The following is a 20,507-nucleotide window of genomic DNA, read 5'->3' as shown; positions in this document are numbered from 1 at the left end:
GCCCCTCTCCTCACACCTGGGGGCTCCTGGCCGGCTGGGTCCTGGCCCCTCTCCTCACACCTGGGGGCTCCTGGCCGGCTGGGCCTCGCCCCTCTCCTCACACCTGGGGGCTCCTGGCACCCAGCTCGATTTCCTGGCATCCCCCTCACCGTGTCTTGGCGTGTCTCCCATGTGGGCAGCTGCACCTGGGAACTTCCACAAGGAGGAAGTACCTTCCCCCCTCTGCAGGGGCTGCATGTGTACCTGGTGTGGTGTCTGGTGTGTGGGGTCACTGACCTCATCCTGACATGAAGCTGCCTGTTCCATCCTCTCCGACTGGTCATTTGGTTGTCTCTTTGGGAACTCGAGGGACCCACATCTCTTCGCTTCACACTCAGCATGTCCACCCTGGTTGGTGTGGGTCTCCCAGCCTGTCCCCCATTGTCCCGATGACCCCAGTGATCTCTTCCCACTGGGCACCTCTCCTCCTGGACTCCTCTGTCACGAACAGGCTGTGCTTTGGGAGTGGGGGCCCTCAGCTTCCTTTGCCTCTTTCCTCTCTGGACAGTTCCTTCACTTTTTCCTCCACCATGTGGTGCTCCGAGGGGGGAAGTGGACCAGGGTCCCCTGACAATCTACAGCCTCCCAGCCCCAAGGAGCCCCTAGGGGTGGGAATCGACTCCGCGGCAGCCAATCTGAGCGTTGATTTTTTTTTTCTCATGATCTGGGCGGAAGTCTATGGAGCACATGCTTTGCCATCCGTCAGTTTCTACACGTGTTGTCTCGTGACCTGAGCTGCAGTCTCTCCTGTGTTGCAGCATTCGTCCTGCTCCCTCCCTGGGCTTCTCCTCTCCATCCACCCACCTCCCCGCCCCCCTGAGCTCTCCAAGGGTCAAATGTGGCTGACTCCGTCTCATCTGGAGGCTTGTCCTGAGGTGTAACCGTTCACCTGACGTACTGCCTACTGGCTGGCAGGTGATCATGGCAGGAGAGGGGAGGATGGTATTAATGTTGCACTACCGGGCTTTTCAATTTCCTGAAGAAAAGATCGCAGAGGATTTTTCTGGCTCTTAGATTGTGCATGTTTTTCTTTTTCAATTAAAAAAAAGCACACATTCATCCTGTTTCAATGTTAGCATGCTAATCCATCAAAAGCCAACCTCTATTGTTTCTAAGCCATTTCATGCTGGGAATATTATGCATAATAGTGTTTCTAGGACTGTTCTCTCCTCTCTGGGACCATTTTCTTTACTTCGTCACTTAGTCTCTGTGACTGCTACTTGTCTCTTGCTGTGAGAGAGCCCTGCAGGTGCTGTGGGTGAGGAATCTGACTTTCAAAGGTCAGTGGTTGGAATCCACCGCACTCCCTGGCGGAGAGCAGCAGCTGTGTGCTGTAAGGACGTCCCGCCGGGGACACCCAACGACGGCGGTCTGCACGGCCCGTGGGGTCACTGGAGTCGGAATCCACTGGGGGCTGTCCACTGTGGGGGACTGTTCGCTGTAGGGGAACCCCCAAACATCAGCAGCACCCCTAGCCCGTTTCTTACAGCCTGGGGCGCAGCCGCATGCCCACGAGGCCTGCTGGTTGTTACTAGTCGAGGACGACTCACAGCGACCCTGTGAACAATGTCTCTGAACCCTGTCCGACCTGGTACCGTCCTCGTCATGTGACACACTGGTGCGCACTGCTGCGGTCACACTGACGGTCTTCCTCTGACCCTCCACCTTTCCAAGCCCGACGTCCTTCTCCAAGGATTCCCAGCACCCATTGGAAGGGCACTTTGTTCTAACTCAGGTGAAGACGGGCAGGGCTGCACGGCGGGCACAGCCTCTCAGGAGGAAACCCACGAGACTGTTACTGCTATTTCAGGACCAACTCTCAGTGACCCGTGTACAAGGGAAGGGACTCGGCCTGGCCGCCCCATCCTCACAGCCTCTGCGTGGAACCCACTGCGGCAGGAAACCTCAATCATCACTGGGGAGCGAGAACTGAGTCACAGCTGACCCTGTGCTGGCTTCCCAAGGCTGCAAGCCGAGGAGCCGGTGGGTGGACTTGAACCGCCAGCAGCACTGCCTTTGGGTGAGCGTGCGGCTCCCCACTGACCGGGCCACCAGGGCTCCCCCCAGGGATGTGGCCGCACGCTGCTAACAGTTGCTGCTTGTGCATCCCCTTTTCCATCTTCTTGAACATTCCAAGTCTGTCATCATGGGAAAAAATCCAGCGTGCATTCTATTTAAAAAACCAGGCAGCCCTAAGTGGGGGGCTGTGGTCCCCTCAGCCCGCCTTCCCTGTCTTGAAAAAGAGACATGTTTGGGGCCCCTGGCTGATGGCTCAGCAGAGCTGTAATTAATCTGCTTATCTGAGAAATCTTATCAGCCCAGAGGCCACACTGACCAGGAAACGGGGGTGGGGGGTGGGGGGGGTGTTCAACAGGTCCAGATTCCCACAACCCACCCCTCTGCTGGCACAATAGTTAAGCTCTCAGCTGTTAACCCAAAGTCACGGCCCCTCCCCGAGGATCTGAGGAAGAAAGACCTGGCAAGACAAGAAAGCCCTGTGAAGCCATCCTCTGTCACGTGGGGTCAGCAGAGCCAGAGTCCCTTTTCAGGCATGCAACAGCAGTGACGGCATAAACCATTAAACAAAATCCTTGGGGCACAAACAATTAAGTGATTGACTAACCAAAGCGTGGTGCTTCCAATCCACCCAGAAGCACCTTGGAAGAAAGGCCTGGCAACCTGACTTCCAACAGGTCACAGCCTCGAACCCCCTGCACACCTGGGCCATCAGTAAGAATCAACCTGACAATTAACAGCAGCAGCACATCAGTAGGTTCCACACTCACCACCAAGCGGACTAGGTGCTTCTGGACCAGACACACAGTGGTGCCAAGGAAGAAAGGCCTGGCTGCCTGCGTACACAGCTATTACAGCCCAGCACACGACTCTCTGGAGTCAGACAGACTCAGGTGGGGTCAGTGGGGCCTGAGCCCACTGGGCAGCTGGGCTGGGCTGCTGGGTTTTGCTGGACACACAGTAGTTCCTGTGGCCGGGCAAGCTGCCTGCACTAGGCTCTAACCTGCAGGCGGCACCACCAGTCACCGGTAGCCCCGAGGGAGAAAGGCCTGGTGACCAGCTTCTGGGAAGACAACAGTCTCAGGCACCCTTGTGGGTGGTTCTCCTGTCCCACGGGCCACCACAAACAGGAACGGGACTGCTGGACGGCAGTGGGCTGGGCTTGGTTTCCTGCGTCATTATTCCCCAGCCTGCGCCACCCCATCGCACCCCTGGAACTTATCTCAGACCCTGGGAGCAGGGGCAGCGGGGCTCCAGGACTCATCTTCCTGCGTTCCCAGCGACCTTGTGGATGCCCTCCCATCCTGGTCCTCTCCCCAGCCGGCCCACGCGGCCCCCTCACGGCCCACACTCACTGTGTTGCCTAGCAACCGGGTCCACTCCCCGGGATGGGGACAGCAGCCGCAGCAGCCACGTAGATGACGCGTGTGAGGGGCTGGGCCCCTCTTGGTCCCATTCCTTTGGGGTCTGGGCCGGGGTCTCACTGCCACAGTGCTGTCCTGCTCTGGGCTTGGGGACGTGAGGCCAGCGCTGGTGGCTTTTCCGCGTCTATGACGGGCTCTGGGGCCCAGACGGCTCAGCCATCTGGTCCCGACATGTCACAGTCTAGTCACTGCTGGATTCTGCTGCCGCGGAGACAGGCTCCGGATTTCGGAGTCGCCGGGAGGTGGGCTTAACTCTTTGTCGGCGGGACTGGTTTTCGACCACCTGGCGGCGGGCTAGTGCCCGCAACCCTGGAGCCAGGATGGAAGCGGTGCTGAGGGTGAGGCGGTGCTGGGCGAAGGCGGACAGTTGCGGGCTCAGACGTGCGGTGACACCTGCAGTCCCCTCCTTTCACCTGTTGTCTAGCTGGCTTGCAGCGGTCACCACGGGCAGCGAGCGCTGGCTCGGAAGCAGAGTGTGTGATCCGGACAGCTCCACACAGTAAGCCTGGGTGAAGTGCTGACGTGCTGCGCTGCAGGGCCAGCGGCACCTCCGTGGGACAAAGGACCTGGGGACTTGCTCTTGGAAACACCCGAGGGGGGAACCCTAGGAGAGCCTCTGTCCTGTCACTCAGCCACTGACCAAACAGCCAGCGTGCATGGGGCAGGGGTGGGGAGGACCCTGAGGGGTGCAGTGATGTACTCGGCTGCTGAAAGGCCCTTCACCGAGAGGCGCCTCGGAAGGCAGGCCTGGCAATCTCCTCCAGAAAGTGTGGGACACACAGACACACACACACACAGTGGGGACCAGCCTGATGGTGTGGGGACAGTGGTGCTGCAGCGGTGACATGTCCAGGCTTAAGGCCCAGCTAGCCTTCCCGTGCGCAGCCTCTGCCCCTCGGCTGGGGAGGTTTGTGTGTTACTACAACGGGCTTCGTGTGACAGGAGATGGCGAGGACAGGACAGCACAGGGCTGACACACCGTTCACAGGATCGCTGTCATACTCAACTCAGTGGCACCTGACAGAAGGACACCGAAGAGTTCCATGGTGCTTCCAGGCTGCTGAGAAGAGACTAGGAAGAAAGACCTGGCAATTGACCCTCCCACCAAAACACCAGCCACTGAAAATACACAGGTGGTTGGCTGGCTCCTCTAGCTCCCGGGGGGGTCCCAACAGGGAAAAGGCGGAGCGATCTCTGTCCTGGGAAATCCATGGGTCGGGCAGGACCCGGGGTAGAAGGGAGATGGCCCGTGTGTTTGGGATGGAGGAGTGATACTGAGCCCGAGAGCCCAGGGACTAGGCAGGAAGAGCCTCCCAAGCAGAGGGACACAGGACCTGAGGCAGAACAAGCCGGGCTCCTCCAGGGTCAGCAGAGGGCAGTGGGGCTGGGGCAGAGGTGGGCGTGAGGGGAGAGGAGGGGAGGGCAGTGGGGCTGGGGCAGAGGTGGGCGCGAGGGGAGAGGAGGGTCCTGGAGGAGGGGCACTGTGCAAACTAGGCTTTTCTCCTGCACATAGTGGGGATTTAAGCAGCCAGAATACCTTGAAGATGTGAAGTCACCAGATTTCCCGACAGTATGGCAAACAGTGGAAGCCAGGAGGGCTGCCTGGTAGAGGTGGCAGCCAGGGCTGACCAAGGGTAACTCCCTTGTGTGAGATGTAGGTGAGGGGAGAGGGTAAGGGACCCAGGTCCTCAAGAAGGCACTGGCGGGTGGGTTGCAGAGCAGTGACTGCCCCAGGGTGACCTGAGGCGGGCCTCACTAGTGTCCTGGGGCTGACATCAGCTCAGGGAGCCGGCCTCCCCTTGGGCTGGATTTGAGGGGACTCAGGTCAGCCTCCCTGCCCCATGCTCTCCCCTGACCCCAACCCCTGCAGTGACCCAGGTCCACACACTGCTGACCACTGCCTTCCGCTAGACCCTCAGTGCCCTGAGGTTTCCGTAGCTGTGGCGTCAAGGACTGGTTGCTCCAAACGGTTTTCCCAGACGCTGACTTCACCACATGCACAGGATGTAACACGTGGGCAAGCTGTCTATCCATGAGGCGGCTGGCCAGTTTTGTTTTGCCATGAAATTGACTGGATTCAGCATCAGAAATAGGAAATCTCAGGATCAAGGAGGCGGTGGCTGTGTGGCTCCTTCGAGGCCACAGGTTTCTGGGCCAGCCGGAGATCTGCAGGAGCACCGATGGCCTCAGCAGAGAACCAGAGGTGGTGAGAGGCGCGACCTGGGGCTGCAGCCCACAGTCAGGGCCCTCTGCCAAGGACACTGTAAGGACCAAGCGAACTTTAGGACATTGACCTGAACAGTGAGGCTGAAGGTCAAAGGGCCTGAGCCCACACCAGAGCAGCTGTCTGGACTGAGGGACTGTAGCCTGCTGCCCACCTGGAGGTTGGTGTGTAACTTCCCTCAATCCCACAACCCTAGAAGGTTCTGTGAGGTCTAGGCGGTCACTGCAGGGGATTAAAGCCCACAAGAGCTGGTGGCCTGGCAGGACCTGTGCAGGAACGTGGGGCCGACTGACTTAATGGGGATGAGCTCTGCACCGTGGATGGTGTTTATGGGGACAGTTCCGCTCTGGGGAGTTAAAGTCTGATCTGGCCGTCCCCACGCTGCCTATGCCCTTTTTACAGCACGATTTGGGGAAACTGTGTAAGCAGCTCCAATGACACTGAGTCACTGGACTGCCAACTGAAAGGTTGCTGGTTCGAATGCACCAGCAGCTCTGAGCAGAAAGCTGAGGTCTGCTCTCAGATGTTCAACCTCAAGAGACCGACGGAGGTCCACAGTAGCAGGCTTGGAGGTTTGGGTATGTGGCTGCCTCTCTACACTCTTGGCCTCTTCCTCCAGGAAGCCTTCCAGGTTCCTGGTCCACCCACCGCCTGACAGCAGGGAGCTCCCTAATTCCAGGGCGGTGCCAGCCTCTCTGGACAGTGCCCTACTAGGTGGCTCTAGGGCCTCAACTTTTGTCACTCCAGCGTCTGAAGAAGGCATGGGCGCAGCAGGACCTCACCCATGGGCGGCCACTCCACATGGGCAGTGGAGACACCTGGCTGTTTTCCTCTGACTCCCCGGACCCTGCTGGGAGGCTGAGTTGACCACAGGCTGCCCCGGGGGCACAGACTCCAGCTTAGGACACTGTGTCCTGAGTTCTCGGGGCCCACCTGAGTCTAACCCTGCATCTGAGGGGCACGGCCTGCGGCGAGTGGGTCTGGAAGGGGAGGAAAGGCAGGGTGAGCCCAGATGACTCCCTGGTGTGCTGGACATGCTCTGAAGGGACTGGTGGTTCAGGCTCCAACCTCAGGCCAGAAGGACTTCTGGGATGAGCGCCTCACCTGCCCCACTGTGCTAAACCCCCCTGGATGGGCAAGCCTGTAAGGCTGAGCTGAGCGGGGGGGATCCCTGAGACTTGGCCTACACTCTGTGGCCATGTGGTGCTGGCCAGAGCCACTGACTTGGCCACCAACACCCAGCCCCCTCATCTCAGTCCACAGGGCCACCAGCAGCCTTGCCCACGGCTGCGCCATGTCTGCCAGCCTGGAGGAAACGGGAGGGCACAGACACACGTGAGCAAACGTCTTTAATGAACAGAGCACAGGTGTCTCTAAGAGAAGCCTACAGAGGTGAATCAGGAACCCCCAACTGTCAAACGCCAGGTACAGCCAGGACCTGGGACCCGTCCCCGAGGACACACGGGTGTGAGGACGCTCGGTGGCCAGCGTGGGGCTCAGGCAGGCCGGTCCCCGCCCCTCCGGCCCCGCTTCCTCCCGCTCTGGCGCGCCTCGGCCTCCGCCTCGTCCCGCAGCCTCTTCTGGAAGTGCGCGCGGGACCTGCTCTTCGGCAGCCGGTCCATGCCCAGGACCCTGTGGATCTTCCGGAAGGCCAGCATGCGCAGGGCGTGCTGTGGGGAAATGGAGCTCAGGACAGCGCCAACCCACAGCCCGCGCCCTCAGCTGCCTGTCGTGCTCCAGGACACCCATGGGGACATCCCACACCTTTCCTGCAGACGCCGGCCACAAACGGCCAGAAGCCTGCGGGAGAGCCCATCCGAGGCCCAGGAGCGGGGACAGCGCTGAGCACCCAGCCCGCACGTCCCGCCCTACCTGGGCGCTGGCCGTGACCTCCTCCCGCTCCTGTCTCGTCATGGAGTCCAGGACGTCCTGTGGGTCACGCTCGCAGGGGTCCTGCAGCCCAGGTCCATCTTTGGGGGACAGCAGGGAAGAAAGGACATGAGAGCCTATCCACGGAAGCTCATAAAGCTGCCCAAGTGGAACTGTCCACGTGGCCAGCCCCCACTGAACTCAGAAGGAACCTGGTCTGTGTGTCTCCCGGCCCCTCTGGCTGTCCCAGTGTGGTCCTGCTCTCTGCTGAGGGCATGTGTGTGAGCCCCCTTGGGCTGCCCCATCCCATGCTGGCCCTTGTCATGTGCTTCTCAGCCTGGTTTCAGGCCCACGGGGGACTCACCGGCCAGGAGCATGCCCGCAGACACGCACTCCAGGACCCTCCTCATGGCGTCACCGGGGCCCAGGGGCCCTGTGGCACTGCTCAGTGCCTTCTCCACCAGCAGCTCCATTGCCTGCAGTGGACATGCTGGACTTCAAGGTCAGCTCCCAGGGACCGGCGTTACCCTCTCCCCTCTAGACTGCCTGTGTGTCTCCACAGAGGGAGCGGAGGTACCCGGCACTATGACACAACCACAAACGAGGTTCTCCCTCTAAGTCTGTTTTCCCACCTGTACGATCTGGTGTAGTAATACCGTCAACTTGTGAAAGAAAAAAAAATAACTGCCCCCTCCTCCAGGAAGCCTCCCTCGGGTGCACCAGACCCAGTCTGGTTGCTGTGAACTCCCAGGGATGGACCATTAGTGGCTGTGTCTTCCTGGCACTGATGGAGTGCTGGGCTGGGGATTTCTATATCGACAGGAGGAAAGGGACTGACTGGCAGAGAGAATGTCCAGGTCCAGCCCCCCAACAAGGCCAGCACAGGCCAGGACCCAGAACAAACGGTCTTGCTTTGGAGGGTGCCAGCCTGGAGGCAGATGAAGTACGCCAACAGCATATAACGGGTCCTGAGCAGGTCCATCACCACACCCACAGGGGAGGGGGACACGAGGGCCTTGCCGGTGCCCTGGTGTTCAGCCCTCACCTTCCCTGGGATACATGGGGGTTTCTGTCTCTTTTACTGTAAAACGCCCAGTGCTGAACATCTCTGTCTCCAGCTGTGACCAGTTCCGGGCCTTGTCTTGGGCAAGCTCTCAGATGCTGCCCAGGGAGGACGCTGACAGCTGGCTTTCTAGAAGACTGTGGGGTGTCAGCACGGCAAGGCCACTTGGGGCTGGCCAGGTGGCTCAGCTGGTGCCGCACATTGGCTTGTCTGATTTTGGGGTGAGAAACGCATTCAAACAAGCCCTGCCTGCACCCTCTCAGCCTCTTCTTGGAATGTGGTTCCAGGATAGAAGGCACTGCCCCTGGGTCTTACCCGGTTCGGCAGGGCCCCCCAGCTGGGCACACGCTGGCATAGGTCTCGGAGGACCCGGATGACCACCACGCACGACTGCAGGCCATTGGCACGAGCCTTGAGAGAACAGAGGGTCAGGGACCAGAGGTCACACACAGCAATGTGAGGGCCCAGGGACGTGCGGCAGGGAAGTGGCCACATGGGAGTGGGGATCTCTGCAGGCCTAGAGGGTGTTAGGGGCTTCACATTTAAAGGAACATCTTCTGCCCCACAGCAGAGCAGACTCCATTCATCAGCTGGGTTGAAACATGTATCCACTCCAGAAATGGCCACTGCCCCAAAGGAGATGCAGCTAGGTGCTCCTGGGTGAGGTCCTGACCACAGGTGCCCACTTGAACCACGGATCCAGGCACCCTGAGGTCCAGGGGAGCCCTCATCTGAATGACTGGTACAGCCTCCCAACCTGGAACCACTGGTAGGGTCCCTCGGCAGCCCTCACCTAAACCCTTGGTACAGTTTTCCTGCCGCTGGGGCACCCCCTCTCCTAGAACCCGTGGTACAGTCCCCTTCAGGCCTGGAACAGGCCTCACCTCAGCCCCTGGTACAGCCTCTCACCTGGAACCACTTGGCATGGCGCAGGGCGGCCAGGGACTCCAGGCATTTCTCTGGGCTCAGCATGTCCTCGGGGTCGGGGCTTGCCTCTTCAGCTGCTTCTAGAAGGAACTGAGAGTGAGGCATGGAGAGTGGGGCGCACGGCCCTTCCCTCTGCTGTGGCCTCCAGGGCCCTCGGTGGCTCTGCCTCTCCTTGGGCCGGTGTTTTTGAGGACCGACTCCCTCCTCCACAGTGGTAGAGCCCACTCTTGCAGGTTAGAGTCAGCTCCCAAGAGAAAGGTGGGCACTTCGGGCCTGCCCAATGGCGTGTGGAGGACGTCCTGATCCGTCCCCCGAGGACAGCCCTGCTCACCCTACGGGAGGTTCACAGTCACATGGGGGGCAGCAGTCAGAGATGACCTCTGGGGGGGCCCAACAATGACTACAAAAGAGCAGGCAGAGGGATGTCAGCCGCCTTTCCAGCACCTTCTGAATGTGTAAGAAAAGAAACAGGGCCAGACGATAATTCGTCCTTGTCCTGTTTGAGGACAGGGCCCAGTGTCTGAGAGGAAGTTGCCATTTTTCCGACTTTGTTATCAACTCTTCCAAAACGTTCTCTGGAAGCTGAGCCATTTCATGACATAACTGGGGCTGTGTGAAGAGGCGGCCTTTTGCCCCAGTCCCTAGGTCCTAGTGGAGCCCACCTGCCCTCCACCCATGCCACCTCCAAACGGCCAAGGAAGCTGGGCAGACCAGCTGGTCACTGCCAGGGCGGGGGGAGGCGGGAGCCACGTCCTCCTTGAGGGTGGAAGAAGGCCTGTGCAGGAGGACTCCCGGTTCTCTCATCCCTCCAGGAGTGGACCTTCGACACGACAGGGTCTGCTCTGCCTCTCAGAGCCCCGAGTGACAGGTGGATGGTCCCAGTGACAAAGCCAGCCCCCTGCACAGACCTCACCGCCATTCCCCACTCAAATGACCTTTCTCAAGGATGATGGCTCCACAGTGCTGGGTATGCTCAGTCTAACAGGGCAAAGTCCAGGTCAAGAGGAACCAAGTGGACTGATGGGTAAACCCTAACCACGCTGTGTGTCCCTGCGCTGGGCCTTGTGTCACGCCCCCAGCAGGCCTCGTGTCTGAGGCCTCAACAAGGCCGTCGGTGCCCCTCCAACTGTCCCGGGGGAGAAGCAGAGGGGTGGTAGGAGCTGCTGGCTCCCAGCTGGGGACAGGAAGGAAGCCAGGGAGGTGGGAGGCCCAGGTGTGAATGGCCAGCGGCCGCTCCCCATATGACACCATCAGCCCCCCCAGAGGAAGCCCGCAGCCCTGGGGACTTCAGGGTGCAGAAGGCATGCAGGGCTCGGGAGGGGGCAGAGGCCCGGCGGTACCTTGGTCTGGGTCTGCAGTGGGGTCCTTCCGCATCAAGGGTGATGTGACAGACACAGTCACCTGCATGCGGGGCTCCTGGCAGGAGGAGATGGTGATGCTGGCCTCAGAGTCTGAAGACACCTCGTACTTCTCATCAGTCACCACCTAGAGAAGCAGACACACGAGGCCTTGTCACTCCAGGCCATGAGCTCTCACACTGACGTGGACAAGGACCTGGCCAGCTCCCCCTCAGGACATGCACAGGGTGCCAGGTCTTGTGACAAGCTCCCAGACTCTCCGCAGGCTGAGCCCCCGGCCCAGAGCTAAGTGCCAACAGGCGATCCTGTTAAATGGGGTGCACCCCCCTCACACGTGAAGAGCTCTGGACACTCAGCAGGAGGCCAGCACACGGGCTCGCCGGTGCCGCGTAAAGCAATGAGAGCAGGCCGAGACCCCTCACCGGGACGGGGCTAGGCACAAGGTCTGAGCAGCAGTGACCACTGAGTGGGGACCGGTAGCAGCCAGCCAAGCGACCAATCAGAAGTCGTTACTACTGGTGCCATCAGGTAGGTTCCGACTCAAGACCGGTGGGTCCCAGAGCAGGACCCCCTGGAAGGGCTTTCCCATGGGGCCGCAGGTGCGTGTCAGCACTGACCTTACGCCTCCCCCGACACCTGCAGGCTCCTCAGTCAGCCCGCCATTCTCCCTCGAGAGGCTGAGGGGTCTGAACGCTCATCTTTCTACCTGGCCATTTAACACGTTAACGCTCGTCACCACTAGAGCCCCTTCCACACGTTAAGTCGACTGGGGCCGACAGCAACCCTGTGTATTAAACAGCTGGAAACTCGGCTCGTGCCGTGCCCTCCTCTGCCAGGCTCAAGTCCAGGGGACAGCCACTCAACAGTCCATCTCTGCGAGCGTCATCCTGTCACCGACCCTCCACTTTCCCCACGTGGGGTCTTTGTTAGAAAGCAGAACTGGGTGGACACCCACTGCCGACACCTCTCTGGCCTTGTGAATACTTGTCAGCTACAGAGGTAGGTGCAGTCACAGGCCGCAAACCAGTTACTGTGGTCAACGGACTGAGCCGGCTCTACCTCTCTCGGCCGGTGGCAGGAAGGAGCGTCGGAGCCTGTCCACACTACGGCAGTACCTTCCCACGGGTCGGGTCCAAGTCGGCACTCTGCGTATGAGCAAGCCCAGGTGACGCACAGCTAAGCGCTTGAGCTAACGGAAAGGTCAGGGGCTTGGACCCAGCCAGCAGAGAGGCTCTGAAGGCCCACGAGCAGGCACTCTACCGCGGGGGACTAACGTGAGGTTGAGACCAGCTGACGGCACCCAGCCACCTCCCCAGAGGAGCCCTGGAGGCACACGGGCCCCACCGCGGGGTGCTTCCTCCACTCTGAGCCCTGGAATGCCCCACTACTGTGTAGAGAAGAGAGGGATTTGTGGAGCGAGGGCTGGAGTCAAGTGTACAGTACAGGGCTACTAACCCAATGGCTGGCAGTTCAAGTCCACCAACTGCTCTGTGGGAGAGAGACGCAGCCTCCTGTGAAAAGGGGCAGCCTCAAAAGCCTCAGATGGCCAGACCCCACAAAGTTGGCTGTATTCCTCTGCCTGAAGGCGCCCCTAGGAGGGGCAAATGGGCAACACCTGGGTTGTTAATAAAAGGTGGCTGACTCGTCTACCCAGAGCGTCAGAAGAAAGGCTTGGCGATCTACTTCTGGAAGCTCAGCTAGGGACACCCCTCTGGGGCCCAGCTCCCCTCTGGCAGACACCACCGTGATGACTGGGCTGGACTAGGGGCTGGCGGTCTGAGGAGCAGGGACACCCAGGGATGGGCTGGTGGCACTGCGGTGGAAGCCATAGAAGGGCCACCGACCTTACCAGGAGCTGCTGGGGCAGCCGCTCGGTGATCTTGTGCAGCAGGGCCCGCGTGGGCTTCTCCGAGCAGAGCAGGATCAGGCGCACATGCCGGTCACCGCGCAGGAGGAGGCCCTTTGCCAGGAGGCCGACCCTCATCACGCCCTTCAGGACCCTTGAGGAGGGGCTGGCACTGTGGGCAGATCCGGACACTGTGAGGGACGGTCACCAGGGGAAGGGGTGCCGGGAGGGCTGCCTGGCTGGGTGACGTGTGGTGAAGGTGGCTACTGGGGAAGAGGTGAGGCGAGGGTGTTGCTGCCGGGAGGGGTGGGAGAAGTGCGCTGTAGGTGGGCAAGGTGTGGCGTGAGGGCACAGTGTGATGGGGAGAGGTGTGGTGCAGGGGACTGGGCTGGTGGTGTAGCGAGAACCGGGACTTGGGGGCACAGTCTAGCTGGGGGCAGAAAAGGCCCAGGTGGCCAAGCCAGTCAGGGTAGGGACTCAGAGGGCAGAAAGGACCCTGGGGAGCCTGAGCTGGACAGAGATCCCCCGAAGCCCCACTGCCTGATCCAGCCGGTTACCTGCGCTCCCCGTCCTGTTCTGGGGAGCTGGCGGCCCTCTCCTGAGCCAGCGCGTCGGACACCAGCTTGAGCGCGCGCTCCGAGTGCGACACGACCTTCTGCACGGCCTGCAGCTCGCTCTCAGTAGGGTAGATGGTGGCATGCTTCCACATCACGTGGCGGTCGTCACTGGACTCCGGCCGCGCTGGCTGCGGGGAGGCCAGGCATCAGGGCAGGGAGGGGGCAGGGCCATCCCGGGGACGCCTGGTCAGGTGAGCTTCAGGGTGGTGGATGGTGACAGGGACCCGGAGGTCCAGTGACTGGGTGTGCTGTACCCCAGGCCCACCTGGACTTGGTGACTGTGACAGCAGAACCCAGGGCTGGGCGGGCACTCGCTGACTCCTCAGAGCCACATAAAGGCCAGAGAGGGTCAGCACTGGGCTCGGAGAGTGGGGCTGGTTTCCCAGAAACAAAACCAAACGAGGCCAAGAGCATCCTGACTCCTGGCGGTACTGCGTGTCAGGGCAGACCTGCACACACAGGGTTCTCTCGGCTGTCACTTTTAAGTGCTCAGCCTGCCAGGCCTTTCTTCCATGGGACTGCGGAGTCTGTTCCATCTGCACCTGAGCACAGTGGCCAACTAAAGGTGCAGCTGGACTGCAAGGTCTGGCTCGTACAGAAATGGGGGGACAGGTCAGCGCGAGCCACACTGTCAGGGAGGCACAGGGCCAAGGACAGGGAAGGGGCTGCAGCAGCAGGGCCAAGGGCTGGGCCTCCTTGTGTCCTAGGAGGGGGGCTGGGCCACACGTCTCTCAGACTCTTCCCCCGCCCTGCCCAGTCTTGGGAACCGCGCGGGCATCTTGAGTCCTTAGGGAAGGTTCCAGATGCTTCCAGCGAGGTACGAGCCACAGATGGGAACATGTGAGAATGATGCCCGGGGCACTTCCACCTTGACGGGCATTTGAATACTGAGGTGCTGGGGTGCACACCCACCAGGAGGGGCCCTGAAGATGCTCCTGACTGGCCCATGAGTGGGGGGGGTGGCCCATCAGGCGACGTCCAGCGCGGGTGCTCCCCCAACAGTGGCTGCCCCTCCCCGCGCCGCTGCCACGACCCTTCCTGGTAGTGCCTGCAGAGGACAGGGAGGACACAGTGACGACCTCCTTCCATTAGAAATCACCTACCTTGTTTCCCACAAAATCCTTCCCGGCCGTGCCAAGGTCCTGCACCACATGGCTGACCACACAGACGCTCTTAGTGGAGCTCAAACGGGGGCACCTCAGCTGCACAAGAATGCGTGCATTCCCATTACACGGACCCAGAAACTGAGGCTCCATGGGGTTGGGTCAACTCTGGAGTCCACCTCCAACCCTTTCTGGCTCTAAGCTGTGACCGATGCCCTTTGAACCAATCTCTGATCGGAAACCCTTGGAAAAGGGGCAAAGAGGTGGGGGAGCAGAGTGTCACTGCTCCTGCCGGTGGACGTGGGACAGCAGGGCCAGGCCGTGGGGAGCAGCCTGTGCTGTCTGCTGCTGCGCCTGGCTCGCAGGGATCCCCACGCGGCAGCGTAGGGCTGTGCCGCCATGTTCCCGAGTGAGCCTTTCCCCACAGCACTTCTGGGGAAGCAGCACCCGAACACTCACCCCTCGGGTCACCTGGGGCCCTGCGACTCTCCAACCCTCCAGTGTTCACGACTGTCACCCCAGAACTGACAAATGACTACGGGTGACGAAGGATTCACCGCACAACAAGGGTCTGGGCCCCCCAGCACACACTGCTGGGGCGCAGGCGGGGCTTGAGACAGCTCACGGAGGCGGGGAGGGCGGGCTCGGATCTGGCCCACGGCGCCCACCTCATCTCCGAGTGCCAGTGCTGGACCACCTCGCGGCGCCGCGCCAGCTCCTTCTGCCGCTGCTTCCGCAGCTTGTCCTCCATGTGCCTGTGCGCCCGGCCGCTGGGCTTCGCCACGATCGGCAGGTCGGGGTTCACTTTTTTCTGGAAACAAAGGCTTTGAGATGAGAGGCCCGAGTTTTGACTGAAGTGTGCATGTGTATGTGGGCCTACGCATGTCTGTGAGGTGTGAATCCGGGGACGTGTCCACGTGACTATGCATATAAAGAGCTCATGTCGACACGTGTATCATATGTACCTGTGCAAACACAGGAAAACTCAGCAACAATCTGTCCCATGCCCGTGACACCCTGCTTGCTGCAAATAAAGATCTGAAAGAGTTACTAAAGAAGTTTAAAGACTATAGCCTTTAGTATGCATCACACCCCAACATTAAAAACCAAAAATCCAGGGAGCTCTGGTGGCCTAGTGGCAAGAAGCTGCACTGCAACCCCCGAGGCATGTGGTTCGAATCCACCAGATGCTCTGCTGGAGAAGGAGGGAAATCTCCTCCTGTACCAGTCAGATCTGATTTGACGGTATACACTCAAAAAACAGTGAAATAAAATAAAAAAACCCCCACCCTAAAAATCCTTACAACTGGACCAATGAGAGAAAAGGCGAATTTGTCCATGATTTCCTTTTACATGAATCCATAGTCGATACCCATCGTAGCCTCAGTCAAGAAATCAAAGGACGTTCTGCTCACGTCCCCTGACGGGGAGCTGACAGACGTGACCACTGAACTGCCGCCCAGCAAGCGTAACCCCTTGTTACGAGACCTCCCCTCACAATCTTCAGGGAATATTCCATTTGCACTGGGAAGGCACTGTCCTGGGACTCGACCCACTGACCCTGCTACACAGCAGGGATAGAAACACTGACACGCCTGTGCTGACAGGGTTGGAATCACACGGTGTTACCCTGTACTGCCAGCACTGTCGTAAACCTTCAGCCAGAAGGACAAACCTCTGTGCTGGAGACAGTGCCCCAGAGCGCTCTTCGGAGGCAAGGATGACGACGCTTCGCCTCACATTCGGGGGCGTGATGCTGGGAGAAGTTACTCCTTGGAGAGGGACATGATGCTCAGAGAGGCAGGTCAGCGAAGGAGCAGACGACCCTCAACTAGGTGGACGCGTGACCGCCGCAACAGGCTCCTGTGTGTCAGCGGGTGTGACAACGATGGCACAGGACAGGATAGGGTTCAGATCTGTTGTTCACGGGGTCGCTATGGGCTGTACTCAACTTGATGTCACGCAACAACCACCTAATAAACCTTTAGTAAATAACCAGGCAGCTCAATGCATTTTAAAAGAATTCAAGAAAGAAAAAAAGACAGGTAGTCATGGGGCAAATCTGCTGTCAAGGACCCCTTTAAAACACCAAGGAGCAAGAATACTAAAGCCTCAGGTGCCCTAAGCCAAACCATGGTATTTTCAACTGCTTCCCAGATATATGAAAATTGAACAAGGAATAAGAAAGACGGTGAGGTTGGCACAGGATAGAGCAGCGTTTAGGGCTCTTGTACACAGGGCACATAACAACAACAGAGAACAACTGATGCCTCTGAACTGTCATGTTGGCCAAGAGTACTGAGCTTCCATGGACTGTCGAAAGAACCACCAGATCTGTCTTAGACGAGTGCACACAGGGAGCTCGCTGGAGGCAAGGCTGGTGAAAAGCCATCTCACACACTAAGGGCATGACGTCAGGAGGGGCCGGGCCCTGGAGAAGGACATCGCGCCTGGTAAGCAGAGGGTCAACGAAGGTGAGGAGACCCTCAGTGGGACGGGCTGATTCAGAACTCCAACAGCAGTAAGGAGGACGCAGGCAGGGCAGGGTGTGGGCCTGGGGTCACTGGGGTTGCTGTAAACCAGATCCAACCGGCTGGCAACTAACACCAGGGTTTGGGGGGCAGCAGCGGGGGTGACTGCTGTTGGGTGTAGGGTTTATTTAGAGGGGAAGAGAAGTGTTCTGAAATTAGTGCCGATGGTTGTACACAATCGTGAATAAGCAAAACCCCAAACACAACACCCCATAAAGCAACAGCGACTTGCTTCTTTAAATGAGGGGACACAGGGCACGCAACTCACAGTCCAGCTGACTGACGTGTCGGCACATCTGCTGGACTGTTTGTACTAATAGCCAGAAACAACCCAGATGCCCACGAGTGGACCCTGAAAGTCACTGCAGTAACTCATGTGCATCGCTGCCCACTGCCAGACGCCTGCGGGGGGGTCAGAGACTGAGACAGAGCAGTGACGCCTGTAGAAGTCAGATACCAACAGGGCCGAGCATGAACACGCCAGAAATCAGACCACAAAAAAGCCACGTGGAAAACCGCCTGCAGCGCACATGCCCTTCCTCTGCTACAAGTGTGCAGACTCCACTGAGGAACAGGGACCAAGAGGACAGCTGTGGACCCAAAGTTCAGAGGTACAAATCCACTAGCAGCTCCACGGAAGGAGTTTGTCCTGTAAGATCACAGCCTTGGAAACCTCGTGCGGAGCTGTACCCTGCCCGCAGGGCCACCGTGAGGCAGACCCGAACCCCAGGAATGGGTGTTCGCGTGTACAAGTACACAAAGTGAACTACCTCAGTCCCATAAGGATAAATACTGTATACATACGATTACTGTGGGATGAATATGAGGATCCAAGGGGGGAAGCAGAGGGGTGAGGACAGGTGGGGAAGGGGGATTCATCATAAGGTCCTATAATTTGATGGGTGGGGGTGTGTAAAGGAAATGGGAAAAGTCTGGCGAGAAAAACCAATGTATCTGAACTTTGTAAATAAACCAGTATTCAAAAAAGGAAAAAAAACAACAAACCAAACCCAAAGACATTAAGAGGACTTTGAGCAGGGGTAGAAGCACAAAGGATTTAAATGTCTGTCCCTCTCTCTGGACTGTACTGGAAATACCCAGTCCACGCGGGACCTGAACAAGTCCCCTTGTAGGTGACCCCAGTGTGCAGGGCAGACCTGGGCTCCCAGGCCTTTCCTCCAAGGTGCCTCTGTGTGGGCTGTGAACCCCTGGCCGGGCGCTCACCTTGTACTGAAGCCGGTGACGCCGTCCCCGCACGTGCAGGTCCTTGGCGTTGGGGTCGTTGAAGCTACACTCGCACAGCTTGCAGTGGAAGCGGACCATCTTCCCGTCCTCATCGCGCACCTGCGCCAGGAGACACGTGCAAAGTCGTCGCAGGTCAGCTCCACGCTGAGACGCCCCCACTGCATCTTCTGCAGGGCCCCTGGCCTCCGGAGGGCAGGGCAAGGCTACAGTCCCCAGGAGGCACAGGTGAGACCTGCTCCCTGCTTCGCATCCTGCCATTATCCTAGGATCCCCAGCATCCCAGAGCCGACCTCCCACCATCTTCCTGCCCTCACTCTGCACACTGTCCCCAGCCCCTTACCCTGCTGCCCCCATCCCACTGCCCCCACCTCGCGTCCTCTCTGCCCACTGTCCCCATTCCCTGCCCTGCTGTCTTCTGAACATCATACCATCCCCATCCCCCACCCTGCCATCGTCCCTGCACACCAGCCCTGTCCTCCCCACACTGTTCCTACCGTCCTCCAGCTCGTCTACCAGTCCGTCCACCCATTTCACTGTCCTCCGGCCCGTTTACCCCTCCAGCTATTAGCTCAAGTGCTGGTCTCTACTCAATGCTTTTATATTAGCATTTAAAAGAAAAATTATTATTTTGTGCGTGTGTGTACACCATCAAATGGGACCTGACCGGTACAGGAGGAGACTGTCCCTGCTTTGCCAGCAGGGCATCTGGTGGATTCGAACTGTGAGCCTCTGGGATTGCAGTGCAGCTTCTAGCAGGCCATCAGAACTCCCTTAGCATTTTAGTTTTTGTGATAATAAAAATTTAAGTTTAGAAGTGGCATCAGGGGAAGGTGTGTGGGGACCCCCAGCCTTGGCAGGTCCAAGAAATCTGGACCAGAACAAATAGGCAGTGCCACCTCTACAGCATGTTCTGAACGGGGCAGCAGCCAAGTCCCAGAGATGAGGAGAAACCAGAACAAAGCCCAGAATCACCCAAAAGAGCACTGTTGGATGGCGACTGGGGGAACCCCTGAACATGGCCCCCAGAGAGTCCTAAGGTCTAGATCTGGACTTACCCAGTGGTTGAACTCACAGCCAAACCACAGACAGGCCCAGATTCCACTTGCTCCGAGGCGGGGCCTCCTCCTGTCCCCCTAGTCTGCCACCCACCGGTCAGTGCTGTGCACAGAACTCGCCACAGGACCATCAGAGCTCTAACTCTGTGGAGGCAGACGGCCAGCCCTCCTTCTGAGACACCACTGGGTAAGTTTAAACGACCAACTACCTAGCTGTCTACAGAGTTTAACCATCTGTGTCACCAAGGGACTCTGCGAGCAAGGCCTGACAGATGCACCAAGACACTGAGGACATGAGTGGGGTGGAAGTTTCAGGGGGACAGTCCTGACCTCCGATTAGGTCCTCTCTGGACGGAGACTTGGACCCTGTGGACTGTAAGGACGCCGCTGCACCGGCCCACTCACCTCCTCCACGTAGTCGGGCCCCACTGGCTCTGTGTCAGGTGAGTCGCCAGAGGCCTCCCCAGGGCCCTTGTGGGTGGGCGACTGGCCTGGGGCCTCTGTGCTGGGGGTGCTGGCCGGTCCCTCCTCGGGCTGGCTGCAGGCGGCCTGCGGCTGGGGCGATCCTGGGTGGAAAGAAAGGATTAAGAGAGCTGCTCCAGGAGGAGCCCAGCGCCATGGTCGCTCCTTGTCCTTGCTCTCTCTCAGAGCCACCTCTAGGCTGTGGGCGGGCTGTTTCCCAGGGGGCTGGCCCAGCCTGTAAGACGAGGAGCCCACCCACCACAAAGGCTGCGGCCCGATGGTCCAGGCACAGTCAGAGCCCCGGGCCTGCGCCTCTGCAGTACTTCCGGGATACTGCCCACAGGGTTTCCTAGGTGCGCATCTTCAGGAGATGCTGGGGGCTGTGAACTGCCCACACTTCGGTTAGGAGCCCAGACGTTAAACCACGTGTACCCCCAGAGCAGACCCTGACTCCACACCCCGTGAACCAGAGGAGTGCGGCCACGTGGTTCTCAGGACGGCGGTCCTCACAGAAGGAGCCCTGGTGGCGCAGCGGCTGAGCACTCAGCTGCTAACCACATCTCTGCAGCGTGATGCTGCCAGCAGCTCGGGGAGACAGGCCCGCAGTGAGCACGGCGCGGGCGCACAGCCGGCCACCACGAAACCGCCGGCCACACGCACAGCCGGGCACCACGAAACCGCCGGCCACACGCACAGCCGGGCACCATGAAACCGCCGGCCACACGCAC

At 59.4% G+C, this 20,507-nt stretch overlaps 1 protein-coding gene and 1 pseudogene across 1 annotated transcript; one reads left to right on the top strand and one right to left on the bottom strand.

Moving 5' to 3' along the window:
* Positions 1–7,199: 7,199 nt before the first annotated feature.
* On the bottom strand, positions 7,200–19,936 carry ZFR2 (zinc finger RNA binding protein 2). The gene is made up of 14 exons (XM_006897957.1): positions 19,927–19,936; positions 19,723–19,883; positions 18,242–18,361; positions 15,112–15,297; positions 14,770–14,918; positions 14,296–14,431; positions 13,324–13,511; positions 12,770–12,938; positions 10,903–11,047; positions 9,545–9,636; positions 8,951–9,046; positions 7,937–8,048; positions 7,576–7,673; positions 7,200–7,373 (listed from the first exon to the last, which is right to left on the bottom strand). The coding sequence occupies exons 1-14, from the start codon at positions 19,934–19,936 to the stop codon at positions 7,200–7,202; spliced, it is 1,836 nt and encodes a 611-aa protein (XP_006898019.1).
* A 120-nt stretch (positions 19,937–20,056) lies between these two features.
* LOC102863036 overlaps positions 20,057–20,507 on the top strand; it is a 7,083-nt pseudogene continuing 6,632 nt past the window's right edge.

The sequence above is a fragment of the Elephantulus edwardii genome, unplaced genomic scaffold (genome assembly GCF_000299155.1).
Source record: "Elephantulus edwardii isolate Elephantulus edwardi_28Jun2011 unplaced genomic scaffold, EleEdw1.0 scaffold00217, whole genome shotgun sequence".
Taxonomy (NCBI): Eukaryota; Metazoa; Chordata; class Mammalia; order Macroscelidea; family Macroscelididae; genus Elephantulus; species Elephantulus edwardii.
The sequence above is the reverse complement of the archived record's forward strand: the minus strand, read 5'-3'. Positions and strand labels throughout refer to the sequence as shown.

Coding starts and splice junctions, on each gene's coding strand:
- ZFR2 (XM_006897957.1), bottom strand. Junction 15,298..18,241: donor GTCACCGGCTTCAGTACAAG/GTGAGCGCCCGG, acceptor CTTTGTTTCCAG/AAAAAAGTGAACCCCGACCT. Junction 14,432..14,769: donor CACGTCCACCGGCAGGAGCA/GTGACACTCTGC, acceptor TGTCCTCTGCAG/GCACTACCAGGAAGGGTCGT.